Source organism: Papio anubis, chromosome 9 (genome assembly GCF_008728515.1).
Source record: "Papio anubis isolate 15944 chromosome 9, Panubis1.0, whole genome shotgun sequence".
Lineage (NCBI taxonomy): Eukaryota > Metazoa > Chordata > Mammalia > Primates > Cercopithecidae > Papio > Papio anubis.
In genome coordinates this window covers 19,908,892-19,936,718 of record NC_044984.1, presented here as the reverse complement: position 1 = coordinate 19,936,718, position 27,827 = coordinate 19,908,892, and the positions used below count along the sequence as shown (strand labels likewise).

At 37.1% G+C, this 27,827-nt stretch overlaps 1 protein-coding gene across 1 annotated transcript in view; it reads right to left on the bottom strand.

The window, feature by feature from the left end:
• Window positions 1–2,112: 2,112 nt before the first annotated feature.
• SLCO1B3 (solute carrier organic anion transporter family member 1B3) overlaps window positions 2,113–27,827 on the bottom strand; it is a 109,999-nt gene continuing 84,284 nt past the window's right edge. Inside the window, exons 13-15 of the mRNA XM_003906088.4 lie at window positions 20,457–20,521; window positions 17,494–17,611; window positions 2,113–3,131 (exon numbers count right to left, since the gene is read on the bottom strand). Of these exons, the coding sequence (XP_003906137.3) occupies window positions 2,888–3,131; window positions 17,494–17,611; window positions 20,457–20,521 (427 nt within the window). The 3' untranslated portion in view covers window positions 2,113–2,887. The remainder of the gene's footprint in view (window positions 3,132–17,493; window positions 17,612–20,456; window positions 20,522–27,827) is intronic.

Genomic DNA, 27,827 nt, shown 5'->3' with positions numbered 1-27,827 from the left:
TAAGTATGCTGAAGAGTCATTTTGCACTCCCATGTTAATTGCACTGTTCATTTTAGCCAAGGCATGGAATCAACCTGAATGCCATCAACAGAGAAATGGATAAAGAAAATGTGGCATATATACAAAACGGACTACCATTCTGCCACAAAAAAAGGATGAAATTCTGCCATTTACAGAAAAATTGTTGAGCCTGGAGCCTGTTAAGGGAAATAAGTCAGGCACAAAAAGAAACATACTGCATGATGTCATTCATGTGAAGAATCTAAACAAATTGATCTCATAGATATTAAGAGTAAAATTGTGGTTACCAAAGACAGGAAAAACAGGGAAGGGGAAGATGGGGAGGAGTTGGTCAATGAGTACAATGTTACAGTTAGATAGGAAGAATAAGTTGCTGGTACTTACTTCACAGTAAGGTGACTATAGCTAACAATAACGCATTGTATATTTCAAAAAGCTAGAAGAGAGGATTTTGAATGTACTCACAATTAAGAAATGATAAATGTGTAAGGTGATGGATATGCTAATAACCATGATTTGATTATTACACAATGTATACATGTATTGAAACATCACATTGTATTCAATAAATATGTATGATTATATGTGTGTGTATGTTATTTGCTATATGACGATTTGTTAGATTTATTATATGATACCTACAAACCTAGCATGTATGTGGGATTCCCCAAATTTCTGTTTGTGTGATTAATTTTTTTCAGGATTACAGGCTGAGAACAGGTATAAAGATATATATATATATATATCTTCCAGGCCAGTTCCCATATTCTAGTAATAATTTTGTGTGACTTTGCTACCTTCAGTTATACCTTCTCCTGTACGATGGTGGTCTATCAAAGGAATACTAGCATCATGTGGAATGTTTTAAAGATATCCAAGCTAATCACACATGTTTGAATTTGGAATCTCTAAAGTAGGTCTATAAATATATTTCTTTTAAAATGTATTTTTACAGTTGATTTGATACAAAATATCTTTTAACCAATTGAGAATTATAAACTACAACCTCTAGCATTCACTAGGTAGAGATGGTGCTCCTGATAGTGACAGGAGACAGCCAAATGCCTAGGCAGATAGAGGCAGGCTCCCAGTGAAACCCTACCTCCAAGCTGAAGACAGTTTAAAGTCCAAAAGCCAGGCTACAAGTGAAATCTTTAAACTAGATTGAGAAGTTGTCTTCTTATTTGGCATGCTTTCCTCTGATTGGTCCCCACCCTTCACCTATTTTAGATATAACTACCCTTTCCTAATTGGTTTTCTATACTGTCATGCCCACCTTTGAGTGGTGCCTTCACTGTAACCTTTTCTGCATACTCAGAAACCAATCAGCACACACTCCCCATCCTGTGCCTACAAAGACCCCAGACTCAGTTGGTGGAGTGGGGAAGACAGCCTGAATTAGAGGAAGAGACAGCAGGACTTCGAGGAAGACAACCTGCCCTCCCCATCCCCTCTCCAGCTCCCTTCTCCACTGAGAGTCTTTTTCATTACTCATTAAAATTCTCCACCTTCACCACCTTTCAACTATCAATGTGACCTCATTCTTCTTGGACAGCAGATAAGGGCCTCCACTAAATGCAGGTACCCAGAAAAGGCTGTCACACTGGCTTTTGCCCTTACTGGCAGAGGGTAGCCATCCCAGGTAAAGAGACAAGGGGCCAACTGAGCTGCAAACATGCCGCCATCTGTCAGACTGTAGACGGTGGAACTAAAGGAGCACCGTAACAATCCCTCCGGGGCTTCAGGATCATGAGCACCCTTGCACCTTGTGTGGCTGCCAGCCCTGCATGGAACTCACTCCTGTTTTGGTGCCTGGAGTGGTTGGCCAGGTCCAGCATTCACTCGCTTGCACCTGGTCTGGCCACGGGAACCTCACAGAGCTTGCTTCTGCGTCAATGACCAGAATGACCCGCATGGTCCTGCACTTGGTCACTCACATGCTCCCTTCCACAAAGCATTGAGCGTGGCAGACCAAATAAACAGGGCACCTCCATTGCAAGTCCAGTGAAGAGGCCAAGAAATATTCTGCCTCACTACTAGAAAATGCAATATTTAAATATTTGATCTCATTTTCTCTATTTCTTGTCCAGCTTTGGAGATGTGGAAGATATCTTTTTATTCACAACAAATAAACAAACAAGTATGCAAGAGAGTAACACAGATTTTGCTTCTTCCAGAGAACAGACAGATGCAATGAAGGCACATCTTATCAATAGGTTTTGCTTTCTCAAGTTAAAGTCAGTTTTTCTTATCTGCTTCCATGGGTCCAGTAGAAACTTAACACGTATTATAATATATTGTCTCACAATTCTCCTGCAGGATTTTAAGGGGAGGTTGGAAGAAGATCCATCGAGGTTGTTAGTCAAACACAAATTCAAATTTTAAATTAATAATATTTGTAATTTCTGAAAAATATACAACTTAATATGAAAAATATATATCATTATAGCATAAATCCAGGCTAGATTTTGGCCAAAGTAATACATCTAAAGTGTTTCTTTCTTTCTTTCTTTCTTTTTTTAGGCATCAGGCTTTTCTCTTTATTTAGGCTATTATTCTATCTTCTCCCTTTTACCTCCCTTATATTCTAGTCACTGGTTTTATTAGCAGTTACAACTACAAAACAATTACTTTTTATTGTATTACATACTAACCATGCCTCTCACTTTAAATTTTTATGGATCATATATTCTAAGCTTAACCATAAAGGCATAGCTATATCCTAACCATGGGAACTCCCATTTTTTATAGTTTATTTAAATTCATAGGCTTTTCCATTGGTCCACTGCAAGTAAAGAATGTTGGAATTGTCAGTGAAAAGACCAGGAACACCTCAAAAATAACATCTTAATGAATCAATACAATGTTATTTGGCAGCAGCATTGTCTTGCATGTCCAAATTACATGTTTTACTGTCTGCTCCAGCAGAAGGTACAAAATGTTCACCGTTATTTAAGAATTCTAAGTTTGCTTCATCCATTACTTTTCTTTCATTGTCCGATGCCTTGGTATCCTTTCCTTGAAATTTTTTCTTCATAACAAAAATGAATACAATATATAAAACAAGTGCTGAGAATCTTAAAGCCGTAGATAAGCCCAAGTAGACCCTTCTGTGAAAAGAGAAAAAAGAGAGTAGATTATTATTTTAAATGTGTAAAACATCTTACATTTTTTCTCTCCTGTATGCATACCTTAAAAGAAAGAAAAACAAGTTACACATACAAATATTCAGAGAAAAATTCTATTTATTCTTTTCATTGGGGCATAAAATATTTTTCTATTATTTTAAAAAAAATGAAGCTACAGAAACTAAACCCCAGCTGTCTCTAGCCTTCCTTTGGGAGGGAGGAAAATATGTAACTCCAGCCCTCTCAAGCCATCTCATTCTACCTAAGGAGTGGGAGACAGAAACTGAGAAGCATGTTTCAAGTTCACAGTCCAGAGATACAGGCTCACTAAAAGATTGAGACATTATCATAGAACTATAGAATGTTACTTTTTCTTCAGCACCTTACACCCCATTAATAAAGGCTTATATACAGCAATTCCTTTTACCCAATACATTTTGTGCAGCTGTCAAGAAAAATTTGCAAGTTACATACTAAAAGGCAATAAACATAGTCTGGAAAGAATAAGACTTAAAACCAGATCCAGATATATCAAGGAATATCAGGGATGGAAATTTAAAACAACTATTATTAATTTGTTAAACAATCTAATGGATAATGTAGACAGCATGTAAGAAAGATTAGCAATGTAAGTAAAGAGATAAAAATTCTAAGAACCAAAACGAAACAGTAAGGATAAGAAAACTGTAACAGAAATGATAAATGCCTTGATGGATTTACTATTAGACAGAGCACTGCTGAGGAAACATTCTCTAAGTTTATCTCAATTAAAAAAAAAAACAAAGAAAAATAAGACGAAAGAAAAAAACAGAATAACCAAGAACTTTGGAAAGATTACATAAGTGTTTATAATAGAAATACTTGAAGGGGAAAATGAAAGGAACAAAAGAAATATTTCAAATAATAAGTACGGAGAATTTTTATCGAATTAATGTCAGACACCAAACCTCAGATCCAGGAAGCTCAGAAAACACCAAGAAGGATAAATGCCAGAAAAACTATGCATAGGTTTATTATTTTCAAAGTCTGGAAAATCAGAGATGAAGAAAACATCCTGAAAGAAACAAAGGAAAAGCAAACCTGGTTTACAGAGTAGAAAAGATTACATCAGACTTCTCTTCAGAACCCATACAAGCAAGAAGAGAGTGAAGTGAAATATTTAAACTGTTAAGAAAAATAAAACACCAACTTAAAAATTCTGTACCATGTGAAATTATCTTTCAAAAGTTAAGTCAAAATCAAGACACCATCACACAAACAAAAATTGAGGGACTGTTTTGCCAGTATACCCTCCTTGCAAGAAATGTTAAAAAAGTTTGTTAGAGAGAAGGAAAAGGATATAGGTCAGAAACTTGGATATACATAAAGAAGGAAGAACATCAGAGAAGAAATCAGTTAAGGTTAAATAAAAAAAATTTTATTCTAAATTGATTTAATAGAAAACTGTTCAAAACAATAATAGAAACCATATGTTTAATTATATATAATATACATACTTATTCATATGTGTATGTTTGCTTACAGATAAGTAGAGTAAACGACAGCAGTGATACAATGGGTAGGAAAGAAGAATTAGGGTTATTTTGGTATTATAAGGGTACTCATAATCTGTGAACTAATAAAGTGTTACTAAAATATAAACTTGGATTAGTTTTAAACATATATTGCAAATGCTAGGAAAACCACTGAAATTTTTATTTAAAAAGTACAACTAATAAGTTAAGAAATGAGAGAAAATGGAATTATATAAAATGCTCAATTAAAACAAAATGGGAAGACAAAGAGTGGAATACAAAAATAGGATCAAAGAACAAGGACAGCAAATAGAAAACAGTAACAAATATGGTCAGTATTCTTTAATTTATATCAGTAATCACTTTGAATGTTAATGATATAAATACACCAACTAAAAGACCAAAATAAGCCAGGCATGGTGGCTCATGCCTGTAATCCCAGCACTCTGGGGGGCCAAGATGGGAGAATCAAGTGAGTCCAGGAGTTTGAGTCCAGACTGGGGAACAAAGTTGCTCATCTCTAAAAAAAAAAAAATCAAAAAATTAGCCAGGCATGTTAGTTCATGCCTGTGTTCCCAGCTACATGGGAGGCTAAGGCAGAAGGATCTCTTGAGCCCAGGAGGTTGAGGCTACAGTGAGCCATGTTCAAGCCACTGCTCTACAGCCTGGGTAGCAGAGTGAGATCCCATCTCAAAAGATAGTAATAAGATTGTTATAGGATTAAAACCAAGAACCAAACTATATGTAGTCTATAAGAAACTCACTTTAAATATGAAGACATACAGATTAAAAGTAATTAGACTGAGGAAGATATACACTGATAACATTAATCAAAAGAAAGTGGGAGTACCTATTTTAATTTCAAACAGAGCAGACTTCAAAGCAAGGAAATTTATGAAGGATAAAAAAGTCTTTACGTAATAACAAAGGAATCAGTTATCCTATTATCCTTTTACAAAACAGAACAATACTTAACATGTAAGCATGTAAAAATGGAGTGTCTAAATATGTGAGGAGAAAATGATAGAGCTGCAAAGAGAAATGCAGTAAGTCTTCACTTAATGTTGTCTACAGGTTCTTGGAAATTATAATTTTGAGTAAAATTATGTATTGTATAATGAAGCCAATTTCACCTTAGATAACTGGTATAAAAAATAGTTACCATGGTACATAGTATATTGTTTTGCTTAAAATCAGTTTCTAAGAATCTATGGACAATGTTAAGTGGATACTTAATGTAAATGAACCCACAATTACGTTGGAGACTTCAACATGCCTCTATCAGAAAAGGTCAGATTCACCGGGCAAAATTTGATCAGACATAGTTGAAAACTCAACAACACTATCAATCAACAGTATAACAGATGTAACCTACTACATCAAACAGCAACAGACTACAAAGTCTTCCCAGGCTCATATAGAATATTCACCAAGATAAACTACATTCTGGGCTATAAAAGATATCTTAAGAAATTTAAGGCCAGGTGTGGTAACTCAGGACTGTAATCCCAGCACTTTGGGAGGTCAAGGCAGGCAGGTCACTTGAGGTCAAGAATTTGACACCAGACTGATCAACATGGTGAACAACATGGTGAAACCCTGTCTCTAAAAAATACAAAAAAAAAAAAAAAAAAAAAAAAAAATGGCTGGGTGCAGTGACTCACACCTGTAATCCCAACACTTTGGGAGGTTGAGGTGGGTGGATCACGAGGTCAAGAGATTGAGACCATCCTGGCCAACATGGTGAAACCCCATCTCTACTAAAAATACAAAAATTAGCTGGGTGTGGGGGCACGTGCCTGTAATCCCAGCTACTCAGGAGGCTGAGGTAGGAGAATCACTTGAACCCAGGAGGTTGAGGTTGCAGTGAACTGAGATCGCACTCCAGCCTGGGCGACAACAGCGAAACTCCATCTAAAACAGAAAATACAAAATACAAAAAAAAAAAAAAAAAAAGAAAAAAATTAGCCAGGCGTGATAGCACACACCTGTGATCCCTGCTACTCAGAAGGCCAAGGTATGAGAATCATTTGAACCCAGGAAGCAGAGGTTGCAGTGAGCGAGATCGTACCACTGTACTCCAGCCTTGGTAACAGAGCAAGACTGTCTGAAAAATAAGTAAATAAATAAATAAATATAAAAGAAATTTGAAAGAATGAAAATCATGCAATATCTATCCTTAAACCACAGTGGAATTAAACTAGAAGTCAATAGCAAGAAGATCATTGGAAAGTCTCAAAATCTGTGAAGATTAAGCAATACACTTCTAGGAAACATGTGGGTCAAGACAAAATCTCATGAGAAATTTAAAAATAGTTTGAATTAAGTGAAAATAAAATTATAACATCCAATATTATGGATGCAGTAAAAGCAGGCTTAGAGATAAATGAAGAATATCTTAAATCAATCATTTAATCTTTTACCTTAGCAAACTAGAAAAAGAAGAGCAAATTGAATCCAAAGCAATATGAAGATAATAAATAGTAAAAGTAGGGCACAGTGAAATTTAAAATGGGACATGAAGAGAGAAAATCAACAAAAACAAAAGCTGTTTCTCTGAAAAAAGTTAGTAAAATTGATGAGTCCCTTGCCAGGCTAATTTAGACAGAAAGGAGGACACAATTTACTAATACCAGAAATCAAAGATGGAACATCACTGTAGACCCCACTGACCTTAAAAAGACCCAAAGGTAATATCACAAACAACACCATGTCCCTAATTTTAATAACCTGAAAGAAATGGACCAATTCCTTGAAAGATACAATCTACCTAAATTCACACAAGAAGAAATAGATCATCTGAATAGGTCTACATCTGTCAAAGAAATGAATTGATGATAATTTTCTAAAGCAGAAAACACCAAACCAAGATGGGTTCATGGGTGAATTCTATAAAACACTTAAGTAAGAATTTATACCAATTCATTACAATTTCCTACAGAGGAATAGAAGCAGCAGGAATAGTTCCTGTCTCCTATGAGGTCAGCATCATCCTAATACCCAAAGCACACAAACATTACAAGAAAAGAAAACTACAGAGCAATACATCTCACAAATATAGGTGCAGAAGTTCTCAAAAATAGCTAATTGAATTTGATGTTGCATTAACAAATTAGGCACCACAGCCAAGTGGAATGTATTTCAGGTTTACAAGACTGGTTCAACATTCAAAAATCAATTATATAATTTATTATATTAACAGGCTAAAGAAGAAAAAAAAATCACATGATCACATCAATAGATGCAGAAAATGCATTTGACAAAATCAAGTATCCATTTGTGAACAAAAACTTTCATTAAATTAGGAATAGAGGAGAATTTTATCAACCTGATTAAAAACAAATACACCAAAAATTGTACACATTTTTTACTTGATGGTGAAGAACTCAGAGCATTCCTGATAATGTTGGAACAAGCCAAGAATGTCCCTTTTCACCACTGATTTTCAACATGGTACACAGAAAGTCCATGTGATTAAAAAAAAAAAGTGAAAAGGGAATGATATGTATACAGATTGAAGGGAAGGAATGAAACTACCTTTGTTTGCACATTTATATGTAGAAAATCTCAAATAATAGACGAAAACACCACTGGAACTAATAAGCCATTATAATAAGGTTGTAGAATATAAGATTAATATGCCAAAGTGAAAAGTTTTCCTATAAATCCGCAATAAACAAGTAGAATTTGAAATTAAAAACACATTAGTATTTACATTAGCACTCCCAAAAATGAAACATTGGGTATAAATTTAGCAAAATATATACAAAGGGTATAGGCAGAAAACTATAAAACTCTGATGAAAGAAACCAAAGAAGTATTAAAAATGAAGTGATATTCCATGTTCATTTACAGTATCGGAAGACTCAATATTGTCAAGATGTCAGTTTGCCCCAACTTGATACACAGATTCAGTGCAACCCCAATCAAAATCTCTATAAGTTATTTTTTGGATATTGACAAACTAATTCTAAAGTTTATGTGAAGAGGCAAAAGATGCTAAATAGCCAAGACAATACTTAAGTAGAAGAACAAAATAATAGGACTGATACTACCTGACCTCGACTTACTATGAAGCTACAGCAACCAAGACAGTGTGACTTTGGTAATACAAATAGGTAAGTGGAAAGAATAAATAGCCAAGAAATAGACCCACTTAAATACAGTCGATGGATCTTCAGAAAAAAATGAAGGCATTACAATGGAGAAAATACAGTATTTTCAACAAATGGTGCTGAAACAACTAGATATCCACATGTAAAATAATGAATTTAGGCTGCACAAAAATTAACCCAAAATGAATCACAAACTAAAATGTAAAATGCAAAACTATAAAACTCCTAGGAGGTAACACAGGAGAAAGCAGCCTAGGATTTGGCTATGGCTTTTCAGATGCAACAGCAAAAGCACAATCCATGAAAGAACTTATTGATAAGGAGGACTTCATTAAAATTTAAAACTTCTGAATAGAACAGTTATCCAGGCATATATCTCAAGTTTGCAAGACTAGTTTAACATTCATAAATCATTTATATAATTCATTATATTAATAGACTAACTAAGAAAAATAATCACAAGATTACATCAATAGGAGGCTAAGGTGAGAGGATCGCCTGAACCCAGGAGTTCAAGGCTACAGTGAGCTAAGAAGGTGCCACTGCACTCCTGTTTGGGCAACAGAGCAAGATCCATTTCCAAAAACAAAAAACAAACCAAAAAAAAATTCTGCTCTGAGAAAGTAAGAGACACTGTCAAAAGGATAAGATGAGAATCAGAGGCCATAGACTGAGAGAAAATATTTTCAAAAGGCATATTCAATAACTGTTTTCAAAAATATTAGGAACTCTCGAAATTCAACAATTAAACAGTTAACAAGTAGGCCAAAGACTTTAACACATACCTCCCCCCAAAAATATAGAGGTGGCAAACAAGCATATAAGAAGATGCTTCACATCTTATGTCATCAAGGAAATGCAAATTTAAACAACAATGAGATGCCACTACATACCTATTAGAATGACCAAAATCCAGAACCCGAAACATTAGATGTGTATAAGGAAGTGGAGCAACAGAAACTGTCATTCATTGTTGGTGCAAATGTAAAATGATACAGCCACTTTTGAAGCCAGTCTGACAGTTTCTTATAAAACTACACTTATTTTTACTGTATGATCAAGTAATTGCACTTTGGTGTTGACACAAATAATTTGAAACCTGTATCTACACAAAAATGGGCACACGAATGTCTTTTATTATTAACTTTTATTTATAATTTCCCAAACCTGGAAGCAATCAAGATGTCCTTCAGTAGGCAAATGTATAAACTGTGGTGTATCGAGACAATCAATTATTGTTCAGTGCTAAAAAGAAATAACCTATCAAGCAATACAAACAACTAGAGGAAACTTAAGTGCATATTACTGAGTTAAAGAAGGTACTCTGAAAAGGCTACAGAATGTATAATTCCAACTATATGATTTGAAACAGACAAAATTATGGAAGTAGTAAAAAGACTATTGGTTCCAGGGATCCAGGGATTAGTGGGAAAGGGGGGATGAACAGGCAGAATACAGAGGATTTTTAAGGCAGCAAAACTACTTTTTATGATAGTGGAGTGGTGGATATGTATCATTTTACATTCATCCAAACCTATAGAAAGTTCAACGCTAAATGTGAAACCTGGTGTAAACTGTGGATCCTGAGTGATAAAGATGTGTCAATCTGTTGTTTCAATTGTAACAAATGTACCATCCTGATGGGAGATATTAATAATGCGGAAGGCTATGCATGTATGGGAGCAGGCAAGATATAGGAAATCTCTGTGCTTTCTCCTCAGTTTTACTGTGATTCTGAAACTATTCTAAAAAATAAAATCTATAAAGAATAATAAGATAATCATTTAACTTTCAGTGTATTAACTGGCAAATGAACTGCCCTTTTTTAAAATTTCACTTTTCATTTCCTTTTACTTTTACCTAAACCTTCACTGAAGAAAAAAGAACTAGTACAGCTTTTAAAACAATGTTTTAGTGGTCTTTTCATACTGAAACTAACATAACTAAAGTAACGCCATCTCAAAATGTTATGTTGATGCTTGGACTTGGTGATTATTGCTTTGGGGAGATTCTGGGGAGCATCTTGCCAATTGTCCTTAAAATGAATTATGATTTCAATTAAAATAAATATTTTCTTGAAGTAAATTTATTAAGTTTTGCTTTGTTATTTCTTTCCATACTTTTATAAATAGAAATAAAATCTTCCAGTCGGGCACGGTGGCTCATGACTGTAATCCCAGCACACTGGGAGGCTGAGGTCGACGGATCACCCGAGGTCAGGAGTTTGAGACCAGCCTGGCCAACATGGCGAAACCCCATCTAGTAGAGATACAAAATAATTAGCCCATGTGGTGGCAGGCGCCTGTAATCCCAGCTGCTCAGGAGGCTGAGGCAAGAGAATTGCTTGAACCCAGGAGTCAGAGGTTGCAGTGAGCTGAGATTTCGCCACTGCACTCCAGCCTGGGTGACGGAGTGGGGCTCCGTCTCAAAAAAAAAGGATGGAAGGAAGGAAGGAAGGAAGGAAGGAAGGAAGGAAGGAAGGAAGGAAGGAAGGAAGGAAGGAAGGGAAGGGGGGGGGGGGGGGGGGGGGGGAAGGGAAGGCGGGAGGAAATAAATCTCGCATTTAGGGAAAGATTTTCTATAATTATTTTAAATTTAAGAGAATGTTTGTGGGCTGGTGAATGCTGCTTTACTATAATTCCAGAAAAAGCTGGATCATTACTTGTTGGGGATGTTAGACAGTGAACATACACGTTAAGTAGAAGAAAGTTCTTCTAGTACATTTGATCTAGGGAGTTTTCACCAGAGATCTAACCTGAACTAAGAAACATTCCCCACTTTACATAAATAATTGCATATTACACACACATTTTTCATGTAATGCTTCCTTTTTTCACATAATATATTTGTGAATATATCAATATATTGCGAATTGGCTTCCATATTAGTAAGTAAAAAGATTTTTCCTTTTTTGAAGAACTCAGAATATTCATTTGCCTGCATGCACATTATTAATTTAATTGATATCTTCTTGATTGGTTCTTACTTTGTTTTCAGTATTTTGGGAGTATAGATATCTGTAGGATAAATTCCTAGAAGTATTGCTGCTGGCTCAAAGTTACATACTTTGCCAACACAGTCTTCAAGCAACATTTTTTATTGTTGACAATCTGGGTGATTTTTAATTATAATTCCTTTATTATCAAGATGATGTTCATGTTCCTATTCATTGATAACAGAACTGCAATTATAACATAATTGATAATAACAGAACTGCAATCTTTTTATGTTTCATAACCACTAGTGACATCTTCTTTGAAAAATGTTTCATGATTTTTTGTCTTTATATTTTATGGCAATTTTAGTTTTACCAGAAAACTGTATAGAAAGTATGGAGATCTCCCTGACCAACATGTACACAGTTTCTCCTATCATTAATGTCTTGTATTAGTATAGCACATTTGTTACAATTGATGAAGAAATATTGATACATTGTTAAACGCATATTTTACATTAGAGTTCACTTTTTATGTTGTAAAGTTCTATGGGTTTGGCAAATGCAAAATGTCATGATCCAGTATTACAATATCATATAGAATAGTTTCACTGCCCCAAAAATCTCTTGTGCTAGGCCTGCCTTCTCCACACTGAGCCCCAAGAAACTACTGATTTTTGTTGCCCATTGTTTTGCCTTTTCTACAAGATCACACGGTTGAAATTATACAATCTGAAGCTTTTTTTTTTATTTAGCTATATGAGTTTAAGTTTCATTTTTTGCTTTTTATAGGCTGATAGCTCATTTCTTTTTATTGATTGATGTAGTTTGGATTTGTGTCCCTGCCAAAATTCCATGTTATATTGGAGAAGTGGCCTGGTGGGAGGCAATTTAATCATGGGAGTGGATTTCCCATTTGCTTTTCTCATGATGGAGAGTGAGTTCTCACCAGATCTGATGGTTTAGAAGTGTGCATCCCTTCCCATTGCACACTTTTCTCTCCTCTGTTGTAATGAGAAGACATGACTTGCTTCCCCCTTCCACCATGAGTGTAAATTTTCTGAGGCAGACTAATAGAGAATATTGGTACCCGGAGTGGGGCATTGCTGTAAGGATACGGGAAAATGTGGAGGCAACTTGGAACTGAGTAACGAGCAGAGGCTGAAACAGTTAGGAGTGCTCAGAAGAAGACAGAAGATGTGGGAAAGATTGGAACTTCCTAGAGACTGTTGAATGGTTTTGACCAAAATGATCTTAGTGATATGGACAATGAAGTTCAGGATTGTCTCAGATGGAGATGAGGACTTATGGGGAACTGGAGTAAAGGTCACTCTTGCCATGCTTTAGCTAAGAGACTGGTGGCATTTTGTCCCTGCTCTAGAGATCTGTGGAACTTTCAACTTGAGAGAGATGATTTAGGGTATCTGGTGGAAGAAATATCTAAGCAGCAAAGCATTCAAGATGTGACCTGGCTGTTTCTAAAAGTGTTTACTCATATGCGTGAACAAAGAGATTATCTGAAACTGGAACTTATATTTAAAAGAGAAGCAGAGCATAAAAGTGGTAGGAAAAAAAACCCCTCATTTTCTGAGGATAAAATCAAGCCTGCTCTAGGAATTTGCATATGTAAAGAGGATCCAAATGTTAATAGCCAAGACAGTGGGGAAAATATCTACAGAACATTTTAGACATCTTCACGGAGGCCCCTCCCATCACCAGTCTGGAGGCCTAGGAGGGTTAAATGGTTTTGTAGGTCAGGCGTGCAACCTTGGGAGATGGCACCTTATTTCCCACTGACTACAGCTCCAGCCATGGCTAAGAGGAGTCAAGATACAGCTTGGGCCATGACTTCAGAGGATGCAAGCCCCAAGTTTTTGTGCCTTTCACATGGTGTTGGGCTTATGAGTATGTAGAAAGCAAGAGTTGAGGTTTGGGAACCTATTCCTAGATTTCAGAGTATGTATCAAAATGCCTGGATGACCAGCCTGGCCAACGTGGTGAGACCCCATCTCTACTAAAAACATGAAAATTAGTCAGGTGTGGTAGTGCATGCCTGTGGTCTCAGCTATTCAGGAGGCACAGTAATTGCTTGAACCTGGGAAGTGGTGGTTACAGTAAGCTGAGATCTTGCCACTGCACTCTAGTCTGGGCATCAGAGCAAGACACTGCCTCAAAAAAAAAAAAAAAAAAAAAAATGCCTGAATGTCCAGGCGGGAGTCTGCTGCAGGGGTGGAACATTCTTGAAGAACTTATATTAAGGCAGTACAGAGAGAAAATTTGGGGTTGGACCTCCCACACAGAGTCCCCACTGAGGCACTACCTAGTGGAGCTATGAGAAAAGGGTCACTGTCCCCCAGACTCCAGAATGGTAGATCCACCAACAGCTTGCACTGTGTGCCTGGAAAAGCTGCAGGCACTCAGCACCAGACAGTGAAAGCAGCCATGGGGACTGTACCTGCAGGGCCACAGGAGTGGAGCTGCCCAAAGCCTGGGGCACAAATCTCTTGCATCAGTGTGCCCTAGATGTGCAACATGGAGTCAAAGGAGATCATTTTGGATCTTTAAGATTTAATGACTGCCCTGTTGGGTTTTGAACTTGCATGGGGCTTGTAACCCCTTTGTTTTGGCCAATTTCTCCCATTTGGAATAAGAGTATTTACCAAATGCCTGTACCCCCATTATATCTTGGAAGTAACTAAATTTTTTTTTTTTTAGACAGAGTCTTGTTCTGTAGCCCAGACTGGACTGCACTGGCGTGATCTCAGCTCACTGCAAGCTTCACCTGCTGGTTTCATGCCATTCTCCTGCTTCAGCCTCCCGAGTAGCTGGGACTACAGGTGCCCACTACCATGCCAGGCTAATTTTTTGGTATTTTTAGTAGAGATGGGCTTTCACCGTGTTAACCAGGATCGTCTAAATCTCCTGACCTTGTGATCCACCCGTCTTGGCCTCCCAAAGTGCTGGGATTACAGGTGTGAGCCACCATACCTGGCCGGAAGTAACTAACTTTTTAAAATTTAATAGACTCATAGGTGGAAGGGACCTTGTCTCAGAAGAGACTTTGGACTGTCGGCTTTTGAGTTAATGCTGAAATGGGTTAAGACACAGGGATTGTTGAGAAGGATAACTGTATTTTGCAATGTGAGAACATGAGATTTGGGAACGACCAGGGGTTGAATGGTATGGTTTGGGTTTGTGTCTCTGCCCAAATTTCATGTTGAATTGGAGAAGGAACCTGGTGTGAGGTGACTGGATCTTGTGGGTGGATTTCTCGCTTTCTGTTCTCAAGACAGTGAGTGAGTTCTCATGAGGTCTGATGGTTTAGAAGTGTGTGGCACTTCCCCCTTTGCTCTCTCCCTCACTCTTTCCTGTCACTAGGAGAAGACATGCCTTGCTTCCTTTTAGGCTTCTGCCATGATTGTGAGTTTTCTGAGGCCTCCCAGTCATGCTTCTTGTTAAGCCTGTGGAACTGTGAGTTAATTAAACCTTTTTTCTTCATGAATTACCCAGTCTCAGGAAGCTCTTCATAGCAGTGTGAGAATAGACTAATACATTGATTACTAATATTCCACTATATGAATGTAACAGTTTAGTTATCCATTTACTTACTGAAGGACATCTTCAATGCTTCCACTTTTTTATATTCGGGTACAGGTTTTTGTGTGGACATGTCTCCAACTAATTTATGTAAATATCTGGGAGTATGATTGCTTAATCATACAATAACTCTATTTGCTTTGTAAGAAAATTTCACTCTGTCTTCCAACACTCCAGTACCATTTTACATGACCTCCAGCAATGAAAGGAAGTTCCTGTTGTTTTCCATTATTGCTAGCATTTGATGTTTGCATTGATTTTTTTTTTTTTTTGAGATGGAGTCCTGCCTGCTCTGTTGCCCAGGCTGGAGTGTGCAGTTGGTGATCTCAGCTCACTGCCACCTCCACCTCCCGGGTTCAAGCAATTGTCCTACCTCAGCCTCCCAAATAACTAGGATTACAGGCATGTACCAGAATGCCCGGCTAATTTTTTTTGTATTTTTACTAGAGATAAGGTTTCACCATGTTAGTCAGGCTGGTCTCAAACTCCTGGTCTCAAGTGATCTGCCTGCCTCAGCCTCCCCAAGTGCTAGGCTTACAGTTGTGAGCCACTGCACCCAGCCTGTTTTTGTAGATTTTTAAGAGATCCTTATATACATAGGACATTTGGCTGTGTCTGTGTCTGAATTACAAACTCTTCTAATTTACCCCTGCTGTTGAACTTTGCTTAAAATACATTGTGTGATGCAGATTTTAAAATATTTTATTATCTGTTCTTGTTCTTTCTTCTTTTTTAAATAAGCATAGTCACTTACAGGTAGTTTTGTTTCTTCACCCTCCTGTCACTCTCCATCCACAAGTAGGCTCCAGTGTCTATTGTTCCCTACTTTGGGTCCATATGTACTTAATGTTTAGCTCCCACTTACAAGGGACAACATGCGATATTTGGTTTTCTTTTTTTTCTTTTTTTGAGACGGAGTCTCGCTCTGTCGCCCAGGCGGGAGTGCAGTGGCGCGACCTCAGCTCACTGCAAGCTCCACTTCCCGGGTTCATGTCATTCTCCTGCCTCAGCCTCCTGAGTAGCTGGGACTACAGGCACCCACCACCACGCCCAGCTAATTTTTTGTATTTTTTAGTAGAGACGGGGTTTCACCGTGTTAGCCAGGATGGTCTGGATCTCCTGACCTCGTGATCCGCCCACCCTCGGCCTCCCAAAGAGCTGGGATTACAGGTGTGAGCCACTGTGCCTGGCCACGATATTTGGTTTTCTCTTCATGCATTAGTTCACTTAGGTTTCAACATCACTGATTATTAGAGAATTACAAACCAAAACTACAATCAGATACCATCCCACACCAGTCAGAATGGCTGTTTTTAAGGGGTCAAAAAAAAATATACTGAAGACGTAGTGGAGAAAAGGGGATGCTTATACACTGCTGGTGGGAATATAAATTAGTTCTGTCATTGTAGAAAGCAGTCTGACGATTTCTCAAAGAACATAAAACAGAATTACCATTCAACCCATCAATCCTATTATTGGGTATATATACAAAGCAATGTAAGTCCTTTCACCATTATTTTTCTATTATACGTTGAAGCATTTGGGTCATACTTACAAACACATTTATTCTTTCTAGATAATTAAAAGAAACTCTACTATGAGTAGTTCTAATACAGTTTCAGGAATCAAATTTATATATTGGGTCAGTACATAAATTACACATTAATGTTTCTATAAGAGGTAAGGTACAATTGCAGCAGCTTTTTTTTTTCTTCCAGATAATCTAGTTATTTTAATGTCACTTGCAGGATACTTCTGCCTATGAATAGAAGAGTGTTGAAACTTTTTTTTCCATTTTTTTCCCTCAGTTACCATATAACCAGAGCTGCAGCTGGTCATTCTGTGTCTTCCTGGAGAAGCCAGTGGGAGAGAGCTTTGTAATCAAAAGAGATTCAAGTACAAATCCTAGCTGTATTTCTTTTACTTGTGCAATTTTGGACAAGTTGCTCATTATTCTTGAATCTTGTTTTCTTCATATTTAAGGAAAAAGGAGAAATATATACATTTCCTACAGTTTCTATGAGTATTAAAATGAGATACCAGAATGCTTGATACAATAGTGAATACAAAGTAATGGTTCACTAAATGGTAGCTGTCATTATTATGATCACACTAAAAATGTTGTATCTTAGACATTAACATAGAAAAAAATCTATTAATGAAATGTGTTTATGACAACTTACCCAAAAAATACGGAATTATATATCCTACAAGCCCCTCGTGCTCCACAGCTGGTGGTGGACCACCTCATACATGTTTTATCAATCAGAGCCCCAAAATATATTGGAGCTAGAATTCCTCCTGCAACATGAGATAAAAAGATATCAATCCAAGTGAAAGGTTTCAAATGTAACTGGGTGATCGTCTACACTGATACATTTTGGATTAATACAAGTTTAAAGTTTTGGAAAATTATTCCATCGTTTTGGCCTCCATCCACCCAGGAATCAAAATTATTAGAAATCGCAAAGGCTTAAATCATATGGTAATGTCACAGACGTATTTGATCTACTCTTCTCTCCCTATATACAGAGGGAAGAAAGAGTATTATACACCTGTATACTCTGTTCTTCCTACAGTACAAATTAACTGAAGCCGGATTGGTAAAAAGGGGAATGTTGTTAGTAAAACATGAAAGTTATGTTGGTTCATATGGAATTTTTCTTAGGCAAGAATGGCTGGATTACTGAGAGTTAAATTATAACTTTATGAGAAAAGGAAAAGCTCTCACCTCAACTGCTGTAAAGGCAGGAGATTTTAATACTATTTTAAGATAATAAAAAAGTAAATGCTTACACGGGGATTCCCTCCCCAGAGAAGTTCAGGCCCAGCTTCAAACAGTGCTCAGCTATTGGCCAATTTCACTTTTTTCTGGGCTCAGAGTCCAATTCTCTCTTTCTTACTGCTATTAGAGCCCATGATCAAGCATTTTCTCTCCATCAATTTCATGCACTTTTTAATATCTCCTAAAGCAGGCTAGGCTGCAGGTTAGGGTCTCTGTTGCTAAATTTTGTTTCTGTCAGTGGTCTTTAGTGCACAACGATACATATATTTTCAGTGGTCTGTCCAAAGTCAATTTTTTATCTGTAGTGCCTGATTTCGATGAATGTGCAGCATTCCAGGGATACATATGTTATTTATAGGAGAAGTATAAATTCTGAGATTAACTCCTAGTTATAAGAATAGGTAATTTGTTCAAAATTTTGAAGGCCATCATAGTAGAGAGCTATCGTTCAGATGGCAGAAATGAAGCATACAAGATTTCACTTTGTTCTTGTTCTGTTTTGTGATTCATACTTTTCAGATTTTGTTTTGTCACAAAAAATGACAGTGATTTATACATGAATGTTTCACCGATTCTTTTTACGTTTAATCATTCTCAATTTTCTGAGACTGAGAAATAGTAGAATCACAACGGAATGTTGTCTGAGGCCAATGCATCTGAAGCAAACTGGTCCTGAAATAATGGGTGAAAAATTTGCAGATTTCAAAAAATCACAGCGACCCTTTGAAAAATAAAGAAAAGATGCCAACAATTTACTTTCTTCACGTTATGCCACTGGTTTAAACAAACTTTATGAAGTAAATGTTTTAAGTAACAAACTTTGTCTTATTAGAATTGTAAATCTTCTGATAACCTGTTTTCTAAATATCTCTTTTAGTTTAATACACTATATAGGTCTTCTACCATTTACACATATATCATATTTAAGACAACTGTTCATGAATTGGAAGTTTGCTACTAAGTGTGGATGTTTCCCACAGAAGCATTTAGGGTCCATTGTACCATATATTGGACATAACAAAATTGGCTGTTCACAATTAGAATGGCAAAATTCATTTTTTTCTATGTTATGTTGCTAAAACAATTTCTTCTATTGTCATAATCTCATTTCAACATATCAGAAGGAGTCCTAACTATCCAGATGCTGTTTCCAGCCTCTGTGGCCCAGGTTCTAGGAGCGAGAAATCTTCTCTGAATGTGGAGGTAGAGAACTGCCAAGATTACAGAGGCTGGAAGATGAAGGACCCAGAAAGGGAATGCTGGGATAGAGCCAATGGAACCCTGCAGCATCTTCATCTTCTCTCTCCTATTCTTTTTATATTTCCTTTTACCTTTCTGGATCTGTGACTTTCTCACCAAATACACTTCATGTACAACTTCTTCACGGTAATTTGCCCACAGAGTTATACTTTTTCCCTTGCTTGCGAGGGTCCCAGAAACTGACCCCTCCCACTTCCTTTTCCTTCTGCCATCTGTGGTTACTTACAGGCCATAATCAGTCCTCTGCACCAATCCCTAGATGAATGATGCCCTTTTCCTACTTCCCAGGAATAAGCACATAATGTTTACAATTCTTACAAAGGAGCAACTCACAGAGGTTAGACTAGACATTATTTAACAACAAGTATCTGTGCAGTAAAAAAGGCAAATGGCAATAAGGGATAAAGGGTCATTTCCTAAATCTTTTCTCATCACTTTTGAATATTTAGAAATAGACCTTCAGCCTCTGGAGTCTACAATCCTACACTTTGCCACCATAAACCACAATTTTCTGAGTTTTCTTTTATTCAGGACATCCTCTTAATCCAACATGCCTAGTTCTAGAGTATGAATTCTCATTCCCTTTTGCATTAACTCCTGCTAATGGTTAGCTATCCAGCCATACAGGACCAGGCAGTGGGAAATGGCACAGTTAATGTCACCTTCTGTTGTTTTAGACAACCTTAGCCTGACCAGATTCCCAGGGCTCCCAAGCTACTTTAGGGCTGTCCTAAGTAATGTCTCCATTTGGAAGGAAGGTCCTCCACTCTGCCTATACCTGGGAGAAATATTCTTATTTTTCTGGAAGAAGGAAAGCCTCAGAGACCACCTATCTTTCTGTTTCTGTTAGAAAGAGTATAATATAAACATGATGATTCCTTGCTCTTAACAGATAGACTCTAACTAGAATTAACAATCAAATTATCTTTTAGGTCACTCAATTTTCCTGTTCCTTTTTATTTTCATTTATCACAAAATAGAAATGATTCTTACTTACTCCTTTTTATACAGTCTTAGAGTGGAAAATTAATTGCATTCAGTCTTTAAGATTTAACATTAATATTTATATGTTAAAATGTGTAATCTATATATTTGTCATACCTAGTGTTCTTATAACCATTGAATGAAAACCCATTGCAAGTGCTTTCAATTCAGGTTGAACAATCCTGAAATATGATAAAGGCAAAGAAATAATACATGTCATTAAAAAATCAAACTGAGTTAATATTAAAACATTCATCACTATCGTTCCTCTCCCTGGTAGAATGAATACTCTTAAGTGAATTTCCCACATTATATAAAGTTACATTTTCAACTGTTTTAAAAGGTAAACAGCTGGGTGACAATAATTTCCTTATTTCTTCAATGCTTTATGATTTCAAGACAGTTTAACACATATGTTCACATTTGATCCCTATGAAAATCCTGTAAGAAAGTGGTCAGAATAGACTTTATTATGCTGATGAAGAAAATGATTTTGTGTGGACTATTTAGTCAAGGTAGCTCATATTAAAAGATTATATACTTTTATCCAGGAGTAATTCTTAGGAGACCTCGTTTTACCACCTTACTTCTGTCATCAATGTTAACAGAATAGCTCACTAATATGATTTGTAAATTACACTATACTACCAGAAGGGTCAAAAAACTTTTCTGTGTTGTAGCATCTAACGTATTTAACTGTCATATTAAAGATACAGAGCATATTTGTATCCTCACTTGGAAATTCACTCACTCTTACATTTCTACAATTCCATTTTTCTGTGTTCAATAAACTGATGATGCTACCATCCCTGTGATAACTTAGTACCTACCAAGTGAAATGAAATTATCTTTCATTAGTAAAGGAGGTGGGTTGGGATGAGGGGGATGACTGTGGCTCAAATAACCAACTTTTACTAAATTTTGAATTAACTGATAAAAAGGGTGGTTTTTTCCTCGAAGTGTTGGATGGTTTTGTTTCAGAGAGGTAAGTAACTGCCATCAATCAAGAAACATTCACTAAGCACCTACTAAGAGATACCATGCTAGTTAATATTCTGGAAAGTAAATAGACAAATTATGCTTTATCTCATCCAAGTGACTTGTAGAAGTGTATCACTTAATCTCTCTTGGCCTCAGTTTCCTTGTTTGCTAAGTAGGCATGATGATGCTTATCTCATATGTTATAAGAATCCAATACAATGAACTAGCACTCAAAACCTCAGTTTCATGTACACACATTTGCCTCTATACCTTGCCAGAGAGCTGCCTTTTATTGAGATTCTGAAAAGAATTCAATAGAGCTTATAAAATTTTAGAAGACAAAAATTAAGTTAAACCTAATACATTAAAAGTTAAACAGAATAGTTATACATTAGGAGAGACAATAAATGGAAAGTGTGTTTTGGTGCAGCTTTGACATAGGACAGCAGCACTTTGTTAGCACAACTGAAGGCACAAAATTACACTGAGGACAATGAATCTGACATGGTTTGGCTCTGTGTCCCCATCCAAATCTCATCTTGAATTTTACTCACATAATACCCATGTGTTGTGGGAGGGATCTGGTGGGAGATAATTGAATCATAGGGGCAGGTCTTTTCTGTGCTGTTCTCATGATAATGAATAAGTCTCACGAGATCTGATGGCTTTATAAGTCAGAGTTTTCCTGCACAAACTCTCTTTGCCTGCTGCCATCCATGTATGATGTGGCTTGAGCCTCCTCGCCTTCCACCATGATTGTGAGGTTTCCCCAGCTACATGGAACTGTAAGTCAGATTAAGCCTCTTTCTTTTGTAAATTGCCCAGGCTCAGGTATGTCTTAATCAGCTGTGTAAAAACAAACTAATACAGTAAATTGGTACCAGCAGAGTGGGACGTTGCTAAAAAGATACCTGAAAATGTGGAAGTGATCTTGGACCTGGGTAACAGGCAGAGACTGGAACAGTTTGGAGGGCTCCAAAGAAGATAGAAAAATGTGGGAAAGTTTGGAACTTCCTAGAGACTTGTTGAATGGCTTTGGCTAAAAGCCTGATAGTGATATGGACAATAAGGTCCAGGCTGAGGTGGTCTCAGATGGAGATAAGGAACTTGTTGGGAACTGGAACAAAGATGACTCTTGTCATATTTTATTGAAGAGACTGGCAGTATTTTGCCCCTGCTCTAGAGATTTGTGGAACTTTGAACTTGAGGGAGATGATTTAGGGTATCTGTCAGAAAAAATTTCTAATCAGCAAAGCATTCAAGAGGCGACTTGGGAGCTGCTAAAGGCATTCAGTTTTATAAGGGAAGCAGAGCATAAACGTTTGGAAAATTTGCAGCCTGACAATGTGATAGAAAAAAAAGAAAAATCCATTTTCTGAAGATAAATTCAAGCCGCCTGCAGAAATTTGTATACCTAAGGAAGAGCTGAATGTTAATTCCCAAGACAATGGGGAAAATGTCTTTAGGGCATATGAGAGGTCTTCACGGTAGCCCCTCCCATCAAAGGCCTGGAAGCCTAGAATAAATGGTTTCCTGAGCCAGGCCCAGGGTCCCTGTGCTATGTGCAGCCTAGGTACTTGGTGCCCTGCATCCCAGCTGCTCCAGCTGTGGCTGAAAGGGACCAATGTAGAGCTCAGGCTGTGCCTTCACAGGGCGCAAGCCCCAAGCCTTGGCAGCTTCCACGTGGTGTTGAGCCTGTGGGTGCACAAAAGTCAATAATTGAGGTTTGGGAACCTCTGCCTAGATTTCAGAGGATGTGTGGAATGCCTGGATACCCAGGAAGAAGTTTGCTTCAGGGGCAAGGTGCTCATAGAGAACCTCTGTTAGGGCAGTGTGGAAGAAAAACGTGGGGTCAAAGCCCCCACATAGAGTCCTTACTGGGGCACTGCCTAGTGGAGCTGTGAGAAGACAGTCACCGTCCTCCAGACTCCAGAAGCTGTCAGTAGATCCACCAACAGCTTGCACCATTCACCTGGAAAAGCTGCCAACCCGAGAAGGCAGCCTGGAGGGAGGCTGTACCCTGCAAAGCCACAGGGATGGAGCTGCCTACAGGAACCTACCTCTTGCATCAGCCTGACCCAGATGTGAGACATGGTGTCAAAGGAGATCATTTTGGAGCTTTTAAGTTTTGACTGCCCCATTGGATTTCAAATTTGCATAAGGCCTGTAGCCCCTTTGTTTTAACCAATTCCTCCCATTTGGAAAGGCTGTATTTACTGTATTTACCCAATGCCTGTACCCCCATTGTATCTAGGAAGTAACTATCTTGCTTTTGTTTTTACAGGCTCATGGGTGAAAGGGACTTGCCTTATCTCAGATGAGACTTTGGACTGTGGACTTTTGGGTTAATGCTGAAATGAGTTAAGACTCTGGGGGGCTGTTGGGAAAGAATGATTGGTATTGAAATGTGAGGACATGAGATTCGGAGGGGATAGGGGTGGAATGAAATGGTTTGACTCTGTGTCCCCATCCAAATCTCATCTTGAATTTTACTCACATAATTCCCACATGTTGTTGGAGGGACTCAGTGGGAGATAATTGAATCATGGGGGCAGGTCTTTCACATGCTGTTCTCATGATAGTGAATAAGTCTCATGAGATTTGATTGCTTTATAAGGTGGACTTTTCCTGCACAAGCTCCCTTTGCCTGCTGCCACCCATGTAAGATGTGACTTGCTCCTCCTTGCCTTCCACCATGATTGTGAGGTTTGCCCAGCCATGTGGATCTGTAAGTCCAATTAAACCTCTCTCTTTTATAAATTGCCTAGTCTCGGATATGTCTTTATCAGCAGCATAAAAACAAACAAATACAGAATCCATGCCTGCTATTTAGGAGGAAGTTTATTTCACAAAGAGATGGTCAGGAGGAAATCAGTAGAAAGGGGAGTTTAACTTATCTATTTAGTTATTACTCTCAAATATCAGATTTCTCAAAGGAGATTTTGGGAAGGGAGAGATTGCACTTCACCCCTGGTTGAGTTTTTTGACAATTGCCTGACATGTATTTTTCACTGTAATTGATTTTCAGAAGTTACACTTTGTCCTACACACACAAGGTAAACTGATATTTGTTATTGAGCCTCATTTTCACCCATGGAAAGGGTTAGCATGCAGGAGACTTGGGGAACTTGCAGATAGGGAGAATATTTTCCTAAGGGTGGGCCTGAAATCTTCAACAGTTCAGTGGAGATGATGAATGTGTGTGATACAGTAATATTAACATACAATAACAATCACACACACTTACCCCTACATTCACATGATGCACACTCACACTTCTTGCCGCATGCTCATACTCATATCCTCACTTGCATGCATACACCCGTGCGTGATTATCATGTAAGTTATTTATCACTGTAGTGTGACTCCTGCTTTACATATGATATTGAGCAGCTCTGTGTTTTGATGAATCTCTCACAGGATGAATTTATCACAAAAAGCACCCTAAGAAGTTAAATGTGCTATTTCATTTAATTATTTAATTTAAGAGATTTCATTTAAATTGTTCCTCTGTTGTTCTTTCTAATGACAATCAACCATCATGACCTGCTGTTTCTTGAGGTAATTTCCAGTTAGACCTAATGAAACCCTAACAATAGATAGCACAGGTAGGGAATGCTTGTTTTCCTGTTTGCAAAAGATTGAAGAAAAGTTCTAATTTATTGTGTATATGAGCCAAATCCTTTCTAGGTAAGCCACTAAAATGTAGTTTTTTAAAAAAGTTCTAAAACATTACCCTCTTTGGGCCATTTAAATTGATGTTTTGTTTGTCATAAACTTACATCATGCCTCACATCCTATCACCAGCAGAATGTTAAGATTTTGAGATCCTCTCTGGGTACCAAGACTCTCATTCCACATGGTTTACTATATCCCTTAATCCCACTCACTCACTTACTCTTTTTCCATTACTCAAACCCTTTCATTTTGCCCAGGGAAACTCATGTTTGTTACCAGCAAAATATTTAGTTCCTACATTCTTTGTAGCCCTTTCACTTTCTTGTTCTAAACAAAGCCTGGTTTACTCCCAATGACGCTCCATGTAACTCTCTCAGGTAGGACTGTTTTCCTTCCACAACCTCCATATCAATGGGCCTGAGATGTAGAAGTTCTTATTGATCTTTCATTTTTACCACTTCCAGATCTGAGTCTTTCCTCTGAAAGACCTCTAGGTTCCAGGAAGAGGTGCACCACCTTACCATACTATTCTCTAACCTCCTTGTTGAAGTTAACTATAGACTGGCACATCACAACTCTCATCATTTCTTGACAATTTTCATTCTAGACTCCCTGTAATTTTTGTGAAAATTATTTCTGTCCTTTTTCCTAGTTATTTTAGGAAATATAGATGATATAGATTATGCTCCCAATGGTATGGCCTTTCAGTTTCTTGGTCACTTTTCTGGAAAGTCTTATTTCTTCCACCCACAGTCAGTTCATCAGTATCCATTTTTAAAATTCTCCATTTTGGCCATCCTAGTCCTTATAACCACCTCCTACATTTTAAATTTACTCCCTTTCACGTATCTGTTACAAGAAGCTGTAGCCTTAGCTCTTTAGGCTATGATTCCCCTGATCTCTTCACAGGCCATCTCTAGTTTTACCACTTCACTTCCTTTCTCATCATGATGTTTATAATCATGTTATAAATCATTCTTCTGCATATATTCTGTACATTTTTGTTCATCTCATCCTTTACTGTACTAGACAAGTAAAAATGCTTTCATCTAATCCTCTGCCTTCTCTGAACCTATATACAAAGAGTTTCATCCCTGAAGGAAATAATTCACACATCTGACCGTGTTCACTTTAAATTCATAAGCACAGACCTTCAGGAGGCCTCCAGGGCAATTGTCCAATAGCCTACTAGTCCATTTTCCCTGTCAGTATGTTTCTTTAATCTTCAAGATTTCTAGTTCACATTTTCTGATCTAAAGACTCTTTCTTTTCTTCCTCGTCTTTCTCATCTGATTACATTCCTTTTTTATAACAAATAAAGTAGAAACAGCAGAAAAAAGTTCAATATTCTTCATCACTACAGGTACACATTTATCTGTCTTTTACCCACATAGACAATTTCCCTTTTTGTACAAAGAAAAACTCTGTATCGTGGTTAATCTCTTTTCACCTTCCTCTGTAATTGTTTTCCCTCTTTTCTGCATTGTCAGTTTCCTTCATCTCTACTGATGATTCTCATCAGTATGTCAGCATGCTATTATGTCTAGAATTGAACATAAACAGAAATTTTACCCCACAACTTTGCTAACAACCACACCTTTTGTCAGCTTCTTTTATAACACTACACCTGAAAATAACTTTCTATGCTGACTGTTGCACTTCCCTTTCTAGAATTTTCTCTTGATCCTCTTCAATATAGCCTGTTAGATCCTACACAAAACACATTATAGCCACATTTTCAAATGGAAAAAAATGAATTCAAACAAAATAAATTCAAAATAAGGAGAGATAGCTTATCTAAGTTAGAAAGAACCAGAGAAAGAATTCTTTAAGTATAAAGAAGGTAGAATGTTAAAGGTCCAAAGGACCACAGTGACTCTTGAGCAATGAATCCAAACCTAAATAAAATCTCTGATATGCTGATAAAGAATCCAAAATATTTATTGTAAAGAAGTCTTCATGAAATAAGAACTTCAAGTAATATGGGATTATGTAAAGCTTGAGATCCAAAAGAAAGTTAAAAATTATCAAAAGGAAATGAGAAACATAAGATAGGGTATAAAAGAAGAGATAGATTTTACTAAGAAAAGTAGACACAACTTCTGAAAATAAAAAAAATGTATTGAAGGGACTGCAAAGTACCTTTGAAAGCTTTAAGAATAGGCCAGAACAAGCAGAATAAACAATTTCAGAGTTAGAAGACAGGTCTTTCAAATAAACTCGGTAGGAAGAATACATAGAAAAATGAATTGAAAAACCTAACAGAGCCTTCAAGACATATGGGGTTATGTATTGCATCCAAATTTATGAATCATGGATGTTCCAGAGGGAGAAGAAAAAGTAAAAGTGTGGGAAACTTGTTTGAAAGAATAACTCAGAAAAACTTCCCTGACTTACTACAGATCTAGACATCCAAATATAAAAAGCTCAGGTGATTCCTGGGAGATGCATTGCAAGAACAACCTGCACAAGACATACAGTCATCAGACTACTAAAAGTCAACATAAATTTAAAAATCTTAAACATGGCAAGAGAGAAGTATCTAATTACCTGTTAAGAGAATCTCATCAGACTAACAGCAGACTTCTTATCAGGAATCTTACAAGCCAAAAGAAATTAGGGTCTTATTATCAGTCTTTAAAGAAAAAAAAAAAAATGACAACCAAGAATTTTGTATCCTGCTCAACTAAGACTCATAATTCAAGAAGAAAAACAGTACTTCCCAAATAAGGGAATTTGTCACAAACAGACTGACTCTACAAGAAAGAGTTGAAGGAGTTCCAACACATAGAAATGAAAGAGCAATACTTATCATTATGGAAACATACA